At 26.6% G+C, this 11,806-nt stretch overlaps 6 protein-coding genes across 6 annotated transcripts; 3 read left to right on the forward strand and 3 right to left on the reverse strand.

The window, feature by feature from the left end:
* Positions 1 to 117: 117 nt before the first annotated feature.
* On the reverse strand, positions 118 to 1,609 carry ENU1_206100 (protein kinase, putative; the record flags this gene model as incomplete). Its single annotated transcript, XM_008862253.1, has 2 exons — positions 118 to 1,278; positions 1,331 to 1,609. 2 exons carry the CDS (start codon positions 1,607 to 1,609, stop codon positions 118 to 120), a joined length of 1,440 nt encoding a protein of 479 aa, XP_008860475.1.
* Positions 1,610 to 1,821: 212 nt separating this feature from the next.
* On the reverse strand, positions 1,822 to 5,343 carry ENU1_206110 (interaptin, putative; the record flags this gene model as incomplete). Its single annotated transcript, XM_008862254.1, has 2 exons — positions 1,822 to 5,118; positions 5,185 to 5,343. The coding sequence occupies 2 exons, from the start codon at positions 5,341 to 5,343 to the stop codon at positions 1,822 to 1,824; spliced, it is 3,456 nt and encodes a 1,151-aa protein (XP_008860476.1).
* Positions 5,344 to 5,441: 98 nt separating this feature from the next.
* Positions 5,442 to 5,870, forward strand: ENU1_206120 (hypothetical protein; the record flags this gene model as incomplete). Its single annotated transcript, XM_008862255.1, has 1 exon — positions 5,442 to 5,870. One exon carries the CDS (start codon positions 5,442 to 5,444, stop codon positions 5,868 to 5,870), a length of 429 nt encoding a protein of 142 aa, XP_008860477.1.
* Positions 5,871 to 6,036: 166 nt separating this feature from the next.
* ENU1_206130 (hypothetical protein) lies at positions 6,037 to 6,615 on the forward strand (the record flags this gene model as incomplete). Its single annotated transcript, XM_008862256.1, has 1 exon — positions 6,037 to 6,615. The coding sequence occupies one exon, from the start codon at positions 6,037 to 6,039 to the stop codon at positions 6,613 to 6,615; it is 579 nt and encodes a 192-aa protein (XP_008860478.1).
* Positions 6,616 to 6,691: 76 nt separating this feature from the next.
* On the reverse strand, positions 6,692 to 9,130 carry ENU1_206140 (helicase, putative; the record flags this gene model as incomplete). Its single annotated transcript, XM_008862257.1, has 1 exon — positions 6,692 to 9,130. One exon carries the CDS (start codon positions 9,128 to 9,130, stop codon positions 6,692 to 6,694), a length of 2,439 nt encoding a protein of 812 aa, XP_008860479.1.
* Positions 9,131 to 9,227: 97 nt separating this feature from the next.
* Positions 9,228 to 10,845, forward strand: ENU1_206150 (hypothetical protein; the record flags this gene model as incomplete). The annotated part of the gene is made up of 3 exons (XM_008862258.1): positions 9,228 to 9,501; positions 9,546 to 9,895; positions 9,955 to 10,845. The coding sequence occupies 3 exons, from the start codon at positions 9,228 to 9,230 to the stop codon at positions 10,843 to 10,845; spliced, it is 1,515 nt and encodes a 504-aa protein (XP_008860480.1).
* Positions 10,846 to 11,806: the final 961 nt, after the last annotated feature.

Consider the following 11,806-nt stretch of genomic DNA (forward strand, 5'->3'; position numbering starts at 1 on the left):
TGCTTGTTAAAGAATATCCACCAGAATAAATAACCTTTTTAATTTCATCGTTTTATTTTAGTTTAATTTTAAATAAAACTGACCAAATTTAAATTATGAAAATGAAAAATTCATTAGTTAGTTTTGTTGTTCAAGAGCAATTTGTTCAACTCGTGAAACAAAATCTGCAAATTCTATTTTTGTGCATGCCTTTTGGAAGAACGGATTTTTAACTGATGATTCCGTTGAAGGACGTTGGTCAGGATTAACTGATAAACAACCATTAACATAATCTAATAATTCTTTTGACCAACTACCAGTTGTAATAGGAGGAACACCTTTAGTACTAATTTGAAATAAAGCTCTTAAAGGAGGATCGTCCATATAAGGAGGATATCCTTCCATCATTTCTCTACACATAATTCCTAAAGACCAAACGTCAATTAAACAGTCATAGTCTTTTCCTTTAATAACTTCAGGAGCCATCCAATAAGGTGTCCCAACAATTGTATTTCTTTTTGATTTATTTTTAGTTAATTGAACTGACACACCGAAGTCTGCTAATTTAACTTCTCCATTATGATTAATTAGAATATTATCTGATTTTATATCACGATGAATTCTATGAAAACTATGAACATATCTTAATGCTTCATTCGTTTCTCGTGCAACATAAGCAATTTGTGGTTCATTCATAGCAACAGATGGAAAGAATTCCAATATTGCAGTTAAATTATTACGATCCATAAATTCCATAGAAATATATAAATAATTATCTAATTCAAAACATCCAAAGAACCCAACAATATTTGGATGTTTTAATGTTTGCATTATTTTTATTTCTTGTAAATTAATTGAATCATCTTCTATTTTAATTTTCTTCACTGCTCGTTCTTCTTTGGTCTTTTTATCTACACATTGAAATACTACTCCACTTACTCCTTCTCCTATTTGTTGCCAATTATCGAATAATTCTGTTGGATTTCCTGGTTGTACAATATCTTTTAAGGTAATTGTTGTTTCATTTTCTGGCATTGGTGGTGGTCCAAGAGGTTGATCCTCAAGTTTTTTCGTAAACTGAATGACTTGCATTGCTTCTTTTTCATTTGACTTAATTTCTTCTTTTGTTATTCCTAATGCAATAAACATATTTTCCCATTCTGGTGGTATTCCACAAAATCCTCCTTCATTATAAGTAACATGTGTAACATGGTCCATTGTTTCTGGTTCTCCAATATATTTGTTTAATACAATAGAAATGGCTGCCATCCATAACCCACATTCATCCTCAGTCCCACACTATTTGTAATTACTTTTTATTTTTCTTTCTTTTATTCGATAAACAACAAACTTGAATGAAATATGTTTTATTTTGTAATGGTGATACTAACTGAAAACATGGTTGTTTCTTCATTTCAGGACTTCGTGTAATTGTCCCAAATGCTAAAGGAATATATCCCTTTAAATGAAGTTTTTGTTCATCAAAATAATATAATATATCATTTGTTAATACAAACCATCTTTGAAGCCAATTTCGAACTATGTGTCCTCTTTTCACCATAAACCCTTCTTTAATAATTTTATTAGTTGGGATAGAGACATAAGAAAATGTAGCTAAATCAATCGACATATCAATTCTCTTATTATTTTAAAGTTCTTATTACTTTTTTATTCTTTTTTTTATTTCTTTTTTTTCTAAAAAAATATTATTTTTTTTTGAGATTTTACATTCATACTATTATCATACACGATTATTTTGAATGTTTCTTATACATAGCATATTTTTATCCATAAAAAAAATATAACAAAAAGATATTTTGTATCATTTAAATAAATCATTCATTAGTGAAACGATGGTGGTAAGTTGAGACCATTTCTTTTATTATTGGCTGTGTTAGCTTTGAGATTTTCTAATCGTTTTTGTTGTTCTTGTTCTTTGTTTTGGGTTTGTATTTGTTGAGCCTTTTCTTTATTTAATACAGGATTTGGAAGTGAGAATTGTTTCACACGTAAACAAGAACCAATTTGGAAGTCTATTTGTGGAGGGTGTGATGGTTCTGAATCATTTTTTGTTGTTAAAGTATCCCCAAATGGGAAAAGCTCGTCACTCTTTAAACCAATTTGGTCTACTTTTTGTTGAGTGCTAGAAATAATGGAGTCTTTAATAGTAGAAATTTCTTGTGTATTATTTGTTTGGCTTTGTGGAGGATTATTAAATACAAACTTTGAAAAAGCATTATTGTCTTGTGGCTTTGTATCAGAAGATAAGAATGAACTAAAATCAGTTTTTGGAATACTAAACAAGGAAGTAAAAGATGTGTTTGATTTTGTTTCTTGAGTTGGTTGTGGTTGAGAATTAGAAAGTTGTTGGAGTTTGAGGAGTGGGTTATCTTTATCTTCATGTTTAGGCATATCAAATACATTTAAATTTAATTGAGGTGTAGGTTTTATATCATCATTTCCCATTTGGCTTTGTTCTTCACTACCACTTTCATTACTATCAACTTGTTCCATACTATGTTCATTTTCATCACTTGTATTAACTGTTTCATCATTAGTGTTCTTATTTTCATCAACTTTTTGAGTTTGTTGTTCGTTTTGATTTAATTTAAGAGTTGTTAAAGGTTCAACTTTAGACAAATTATCAGTGTTAGATGTTGTTTCTTCTTTCTTTTGGGTTGTTTCATTGAAAATATTACTAAATTGAGTAGTAGTAATCACAGGTTGTTTTTGTTCTTGAGCAAATCGTTCAATTGGATTTTGTGTATTTCTGTTTGTGAGTCTATTTTTGAATGCATCAATTGCATCTGGACTTTCTTTGAAAGGGTCTTTTCTTTTTTGAAGTTGTGATCGAGTTTCATTTAATTCTTCTTGTAATTTCTCTTTTTCAATCTTCCATTTTTGTGTTTTATTATTAATTTCTTCTTCCATTTGTTTTTGTTTCTGTTGGTGTTCTTGTATTTCAGATTGATACTTTTTGAGTTGATTATTAATATCTGTCTTAAGGTTACTTATTTTTTGTTCATTTTCTTTATTTGCATTTTGCATTTTTTCAATAATTTGTTTTTGGGTTTCAATTTCTTTTTCTTTGATTACTAATTGACTTTTTGGAACAACATCTTTTTTATTATATAATTCTTCCATTCTTTTCTTCCATTCATCATTTTCTGCTTGTTCAATTTGAATCTTTTCCTTAAGATATTCAATTTCAATCTTTAATTTATCTTCTTGCTCATTTGATTTAATGAATTTATTTTGAGAATCATTTAATGAAATGAGTTGATGTAATCTATTATTTTCTTGTTGTAAATATAATATAATGTTTTTACTTGTTTCATCAATTCCTTGTTGATGAATAACATTTCCAATAATTCCTTCAAGTTTAGTTAAGTTCATATTTTGTTCTTCTATTTGTTGTTTAAAGAGTGATTCTTTTCGTTTTAGATCAATTTGTTTTTCTTCAAATCCTTTTTGTGCTTCAATTAATGCCTGAAGACCAATATTTATTTCTTCATTACTTTTAATTTCTATTTTTAATTCTTTGAGTTTATTTTTAATACTCCTTAATAAAATATCACTCTCTTCTTTTTCTTTCTTTATCTTTGTTAATTCTTCAACATTCTTTTGGATTTCTTGAATTTGAATTTCTTTTTTTTCTTTTTCTAATTTAATACTTTCATATTCACTTTTAATTGATTGTACCTCTTGTTCTTTTGAATCAGTTATTTCTTGCAATTCAAGTTGTTTTGTTGTAACCTCTTTTTTTAATTCTTCAATTTCATTTTTATATTGTTTTTCACTTTTTTCTAATATTTTTCGTTGTTCTTCTTCTTTTTTTAAATCAAATAATAACTCTCCAATTTTTTTTTGTAAACTAGAAGTTGTTTCATCTACACAATCAACTTTTTCTTTATTTTTCCAAATAATTTGAACAAGTTGATTTTGTTTTGCAATATTTTCAGTTTGTTCCTTTTCTAAGCACTCAACTCTCTTTTGAAGACATTGTTTTTCAATTGTTAACATTTCAATAGTATCTTCTTTTTCTTTAACAAGGTCTATATTTGTTGAAATTGGATCAAATTTTCCTTCAAAAGCTTTTATCTTTTGTTCTAATACATTGTTTGTACTTTTCAATGATTCTAATTGATTTTCCAAGTCAACTTTTGCAATTGTTGATATTTTAAATTCTCCTTGAAGTTCTTGCCACATAGATTTCCAATGTTCAGTTTCTTGTTTAGCAGAAACAACAACAGACTGATAATAATTTGAGTCTTTAATAAGTTGTTGTTGTTTATTTTCCAAATCTTCATTTTCTTTTTGAAGTCTAGTAATTTCTTCTTTTCTTTTTTCATTTAATTCTTCACTTACATTAAGTTGTCTTTTCATTTCAGATAATTTGATTTCAGTTCTACTATTATTGAAAAGAGCATCATTGCTGAGTTGTAATTTGAGTTGGCTGTTTTCTTGTTGAAGTTCATACATCTTTTCAACTTTCTTTTTCATTTCATCCCAATCTGATGATTCTGATGATTTTTTAAGTTCTTCATTCTTTTTCTTTTTAAGACTATCTAATTCAATTTGAGTATTTGCCAATTTTTCTGTCAATTCTTCATTTTCTCTTATTATTTCTTGTTTAAATGGTAAATTAATTTTAAAAGTATCATTGTCATTACCTTTTTGTTTCACAAGTGCATTTTCAAGTTCTTCATTTTCTCTTTTCAATAACTCTATTGTTTCATTTTTTTTAATAATTTTTTCATCACATCTTTTTAGTTCATTGATAGCTTCTTCTTTTATTTGCTCAATTCTTTCTTTGAGTTGATTAATTCTTTCTTCTTTAGAGAATACATTAATTCCTTCTTCTTCTAATTCTTGTTTTAAGTATTGAACAAAAAGAATATGTTCATTTTCATTGAATTTATTAAACTCATCTAGTAAAATTGATGCTTCCATTCTTTTATTTTCTGGGACTAACTTCAAAATTCCATCAACAGCAACACTATTTTGAATATGTATTTGTTTAGGAGGTTCAGTTTCTTTAATTGCATTTTGGACATGAAGTTTTGCTATTTCTTGTGACAAAGTCTCAATTTTTTGGAGATTATTTATTTCGTTTTGTTTTAATTGTTGAATAATCGACTACAAAATTAATTTCAAATACGGTTTTATAAGAGAATTAAATAACTTTTTTTCTATAAAACAAACTTGTTGAGAATTATATAATACATTAAATTTTTCACGATCCATAAAATAATGTGTTTGTGATTGATTTAATTCTTGGTGGGTTTGTTTTAACTGGTCAACAAGTAAAGATTTTTCTTCAAGTAATTTTTGAATAATACTTTCCTTAGTAATTTCCTCCATTAGGTTTTTCTAAGTTCAATAAGTTTTTGTTTTTTTAAATTTTATTTGTTATATATAACTTATTAATATGCTTCTATAAATAGAATTGTGAAAGAAAAATGAAAAAACTGAAAAAGAAAAGATATTGTGTTACTTTAAATCCAATGAACAATAAGGGAAATAAAGCTAAAACTAATTATTTTTATAAGATATTAAAGACGATACGTGAATATATTATTCAACAATTAAATGATTTATTGAAATGGTTATTTGGAGAAATGATTCAAAATGAATGTATTGAAAATAATATTGAAATATTTGATGATGAAGATATACTAGATCTTGATTGTATACCTCGTGGATCAGAAAAATTTTTAAACCAATATAATCAAGATGAATTAGCTGACAAAGTGTTAAAATATAAAGTTAAACATGGTCCAAATTCAGGAAGTTCTATTAAAGAAGTTTTAGAAAGAAAAGGTATTAATAATATCAAAATTGAGTTTGATACATCTGATTATTATGTTCACAAAGTTTGTTTCTTTTAGTTGAAGAATAAACTACTAATATTTCTTTAAAAGTAATGAAAATATGTAATAGTAAAATTTATAGATACAATTGTTTAATGAAAAAAAAGATTCAAATCATTTGATTGGACAGTTATTTCTTCGGGTTAATAATAAATTTAATATCGTTAATTGTAAACGAGTTGTAATGCCTAATTTTTTTGAAAATGCATTTAAAGAAGGAATTTGTTTTATGGAACAGAAGTTATCAAAAACTGAATTAAATTTAACAATTATTGAATGGTTACGATTACAAGACTATAGAATAGAACCAAAAGATGGAACTTTAATGCTTCCAGGTCAAATTCATCCTGGTTTAGGTATTGGTCATGAAATTGAAGAGATGTTAATGGATTTTATTTCTCGGAAAGGAAGAGATGGATCATTGAATACACCTGAACATTGGTACAATGCATATCTTTATTATATGCGGTCTCATTTTCACTTTTTGAATCCTGCATTCGAAGGGATTTTTCGTTCAATCAATGCAAGTATAAAAAAAGATATTGAAGAACATAGATTAACAGGAGTGGCATGGGCTATTGCACAAGGGAAGCTCTATCACAAACCAACAAAGGAACAAATTATTTGGGTAGCTTTAGAACAAGTTTATCCATTATCTCATCGAATGAAAAATTATTTTGGTCAAGAATATACAGAAATAGTAATGAGAAATTATCATCCGAAAGATTACTTCATTGATTGGGATGATACATTGACTAAGTAATATCAATTCATGTATTTGTTAAGTCATAGTATTTTTGTTTTATTAAATTTAGTTATTGAAAACAGTAAAAGAAGTATTATTTATTTTTTTTACTACGATATTTACGAATTGCATCTTTCATATCTTCTTCTTTAAATACATGAGGAGCAACTTCTATGAGCCATGAAGGATCAATTTCAGAAACTTGACGAACATATTCTTTTGTTGTTAGAACTAATTCATAAAATAAAATCCAACGAGGATTTTTACTAAACATACTTGAACTGGGATGAATTTCTATTGTTCTATTTTGTTTTATTTGACGATAAATTCCTTCTTTAGTTAATTGAGCTGTATTAAGGAAATACCCACTTAACAGTGCTTTAAGTATTGACACGTTATCTTTTGATTTGAACATTTGAATATCAACTCGTTCCATTATACTAACTAATTGGTCTCTAATATCATTTGCCTTATTTAATGCTCGTGCCTGAAGAAAATTGTCTCTACACCATCCATCTGATTTGCCAGCATCAACCCATGAATTATAAACACCTAAAAGAGTAAGATGATCTCCTTCAGGTCTAACGAAACCTTTTTTAATTGTATCTGCTATTTGAGCTTTTTCTTTTGGTCTATAAAACAATTCTCCTGATATTTGTAACATTGCACAAATTGTTGCAATTTCTTCAGAACATTGATATTGTTCAGATCCAATAAGTACTCTTGCTAATGTTGGTGCTATAGGAAATTCTGCCATTTTTTGCCCTCTTTGAGTTAATTCTCCCTTTTGATTGAAAGCCCCTAATGCATATAATTCTTCAAGAGCTCTCATTAATGATTCAGGACTTGGAGAATCCATAAAGTCAAAGTGAAGAATATCATCAATTCCAAGTGTTTTTAATAATAAAATTACAGATGAAAGATTAGATCGAATAATTTCAGGTGGTGTTGATTCTGGTAGTTCTTTATTAAAGGCATCTTTAGTATAAAGTCTATAACACTTCCCAGGAGATACACGACCAGCTCTTCCAGCTCTTTGGTCTGCAGATGCTTTACTAATTGGAACAATTTTTAAACTTTCCATTCCCGTTCTAGAGTTATATTCATTAATTTTACAATACCCAGAATCAATAACATAAACAATTCCATCAACTGTAAGTGATGTTTCTGCAATATTTGTGGCAACAACAACTTTCCTTGCATTTGGAGGTGTTGGAATAAATATTTGAGCTTGAATATCACTAGGTAGTGCAGCATAAATTCTTGTAATGATCAATTCATCCATTTTTGTACCATATCCTCTTGTCCTTTCTTTTATTGCTTCAGCACACTCATCAACTTCTTCTTGTCCTGTAAGAAATATTAAAATATCACCTTTTGGCATTGTTGTATGAATTTGAATAGTTCTATTTACAGCAGCAACTAATGGGTCAGGTTCAGGCTCTGTTAAATATTCAATTGTGACAGGAAATCTTCTTCCTGGAATAATAAATACTGGTGCATTATCAAAATACTCAGAAAATTTTTGAGTTTCTAAAGTGGCTGATGCTATAATCAATTTTAGGTCTGACCTAAATCTGATTATATCTTTTAATAATCCAAATAACAAATCTGTTGCTATTGTTCTTTCATGTGCTTCATCTATCATTATACAACTATAATCAGATAAATCTGGTTGATTCAAAAATCCTCTTAATAACATTCCATCTGTCATATACTGAATTAATGTTCTATCAGATGTAACATCTTCAAATCGAACTGTATACCCAACCATTCCTCCTAATCGAGTTCCAACCTCTTCTGAAACTCTTCTTGCAATACTCATGCAAGCAACTCTTCTTGGTTGTGTAACACCTATTTTTCCTTTTTTACAATATCCATCTTCATATAAATATTGAGGTAATTGTGTTGTTTTACCACTGCCTGTTTCTCCTGCAATAATAACAATTTGGTTATTTCTAACTAATTTTAAAAATTCTTCACGTTTTTGATATACAGGTAAAGATTTTCTAATTTCATTCATTTCATCTTGTTTTGTTCTTTTTGAAGGGATTTCTTCTAATTCTTTTGCTCGTAATTCTAATATTTCCCGTTCGAGAGAATCTTCATCTTCTTGAAGTATCATTTTTTCAAAAGAACCATCATCTATTTTACTTCGTTCATCTATACTTTTACCAATAAAAATAGCTTTCTTTTGAGTGTTCATCCATTGTTCATTATCTTCATCTTTATAATTATCATAAATTGGTTTCTCTTCTATAACACTACCTGCTTTAGGAATATTATATTGAGGCTCATTAATTTGTTCTAGGGCAATGCGTTGTTTTGCTAAATTATAAATATCTATTTTTCTTTGTAATTCTTTCTTTTCTGTTTCTGTTAATTCATTTTCATTGAACATTTCTTTTTCATCTTCAATTTCATCTCTTATTTCTCTTAATTTTTGGAACTCTCTTTTTGGAAGATATTGTTGTCTTGATTCAATACGTTTCTCATCCCATTGATTTGGTTCAGATGGAGAGTTTTTTGACATATGAATCTATTTAATTTCTTTTTTTTTTTCTTTTTGGTATTTTTAATTTTTCACAACTCTTATCTAAGAAATAATTTAATCAATTGTTTTGTTCGTTATGAAGACTTTCATCATTTGGTTAAGTTTCATTGTTTTATGTTGTCATTGTCAAGAAACTCAAAAGTATGTTAATGAAGTTAAAGAAAAGTTTATTGATGAAATAAAACAAGGAATGGACGGAATTCATAAACTCAAAAAAGACTTAATTTTTGCTTATAATCATCCACATGGAAAAAATAGAGACTATTCTAAAGATATTCCTGAAGAAGATGAAGAAACTACTACATCATCTGACTCAGAGATGAATGAACAAATAATAAATATTGATCATGGTTTGTTACCAAAATAACATAGTTAATAAATAATTATTTTGTAGATTGTGGAAGTGGTGAAAAGGAATATTACAATTTAAATATTAGTACGTGTGGTGGGCATTATACTGTTAGAATTAATGAATATTTTATTGATCAAGAATATTTCAATGCATCAGAAATTACTGTTACAGATTCTACATGTGAAACAACAGAATGTACTGTTAATGAATTTTTTATTGATGAAAATCTTTTTGAAATAGGTCAATTCAAATTTAATAAATGTGTTATTTTCAAATATAATAATAAGAATAATGATACTCGTTATATGTCGGAAGTTGATATTTCTTTAGTTTGTGATAATACAACACTTATTGATTCAACTCATTATGCATATAATTGTTCAACAATGAATGTTTGTTTATAATTAGAGTTATTTTATAAAATGAAATAAAAATTTAATGATCCGTATAGCTAGTTTGTGATGATAAAGTTATTTCTAATCATTTTTATTCTACTACTGATTATTCACAATTTAAAAATTGTTTTACTGTACCTGTTCTTTGTAATGATAAGAGTCAATGCACTCAAATTACTGTTGGTTGTCCTGAAGAATATCATTGTGATATAAGATTTAATAATACACAACCTTGTAATATAAATTGTAATGAAACAAGATTAGTATCACATTGTCTATGTCCACCAGATAAAAAAGGAAAATGGTGTGAAGAACAATCTGATGTAGAATGTAATTTAGTTAGACTAGAGTCAAATGTTCAATCATTTTCACAAAGTAAATACCTTGACCAAGAAGATCCTAACGAAGAATTTGCTATTCAAATATATCCTTTTGACGGTGTTAGTGATATAGAAATTTCTGTTTATATCAACTGTACTAATCAAGTAAAGTATGATGACCAATACCACTATTGGATCAATACATCTTCTCTTATTTTTTCATCCGACCCTGAACGTCAGTTACAAGTAAACATTATAAATTTTTATCATTTTTATGATCGGTCTGAAAACTTTGCTTCAAATATTACAAAAGAACAATATCTAGCACAACAACCAATTAAATTTATAATCAACTCTACGTTCTTAACAACAACAAAGTCATGGAATGGTGATTTGTTATATGCAGAAATTGTTATTAACCCTCATTTATCTTCTACTTCATTTGCATTATCAAAATTCTATATTCAAAGAAAACATACTGAAGAAAAGTACAATAAATATAATTGGATAAAACAAAATTGGTTGGTTTTAATTCTAGTCACTGGTGTTCTTCTTCTAATTCTCATGGCATTATTATGGTATTATTGGAAAAACAAACAAGAGTTTGTTCATGTGAAAGAAGTTTAACTTACTTATTTTTGTTTTATTCATTATTTGACTATATAAAGGTAAACAAAAAAAATAATGATGATAACTAAAAATAACTTAAAACGGTTATTCTAGAGTCAAAAAGTTAGAGTTTACTATTTACAAAAATATTGTATCAAATTTACTCAGAAAAAAAATTTATAAAAAAAGTTAATAATAAAATTTATATATTTAGATATTATAATAAATGAGAATTTATTATTATGTCATATTCAATATAATTTACTTCTTTTACCTTAAACTCTTTCTCTAATATAAGTCAAATAGAATATCAATTTTTTTAATTTTTTTTTGTAACGAACTAGTGTTTAAATAATTAAAACTTCCAAATTAGTTTGTTTCGTGAGTTAAAAGTATTTTATATTTATTTTATTATGAATTAAATATTAATCAATTTACATTATTTGGGAAGAGTTTGTATTTATTGTTTCTCTTCATTATTAACTATTTATTCTTTTTGTATTATTTTATTCATTTGCTTTACTTAATTAATGGTATTTTTTATTTCTTATATTTCTATTTGTTTTTTTTTTGAATCTATATCAAATGAATTAAATATTACATCATATTTTGATATGTTTGATTTGTATATTTTCTTCTTTTCTATATTTCTTCTTTTGGTTATCCTTCATTCTTTTTCTACATATTCTTCATGAAATAATTATGTTTTTATTATTATTTTTACTTAAACATTACGTTTGTCTATTTTACATTCGTTTCTTTATTTTATTCTCTTGCATTTTATATTTTTGTTTGTTCTAAACAACTTCTTTCATCTATTTTATTCTATTTATTATTATAAGTTTATTTTTATTCTTTATTTCTTTTTATGTTGTTTCATCATATATGTCATGTATTTCTATTATTTCTTATTTCGCTCATTTCATATTTATAAATGTCAATGTGTCTCAATTTGATTGAATTAAATGTATTTCATTTG

Source organism: Entamoeba nuttalli (genome assembly GCF_000257125.1).
Source record: "Entamoeba nuttalli P19 unplaced genomic scaffold asmbl_9805, whole genome shotgun sequence".
NCBI classification, from domain to species: domain Eukaryota; phylum Evosea; order Mastigamoebida; family Endamoebidae; genus Entamoeba; species Entamoeba nuttalli.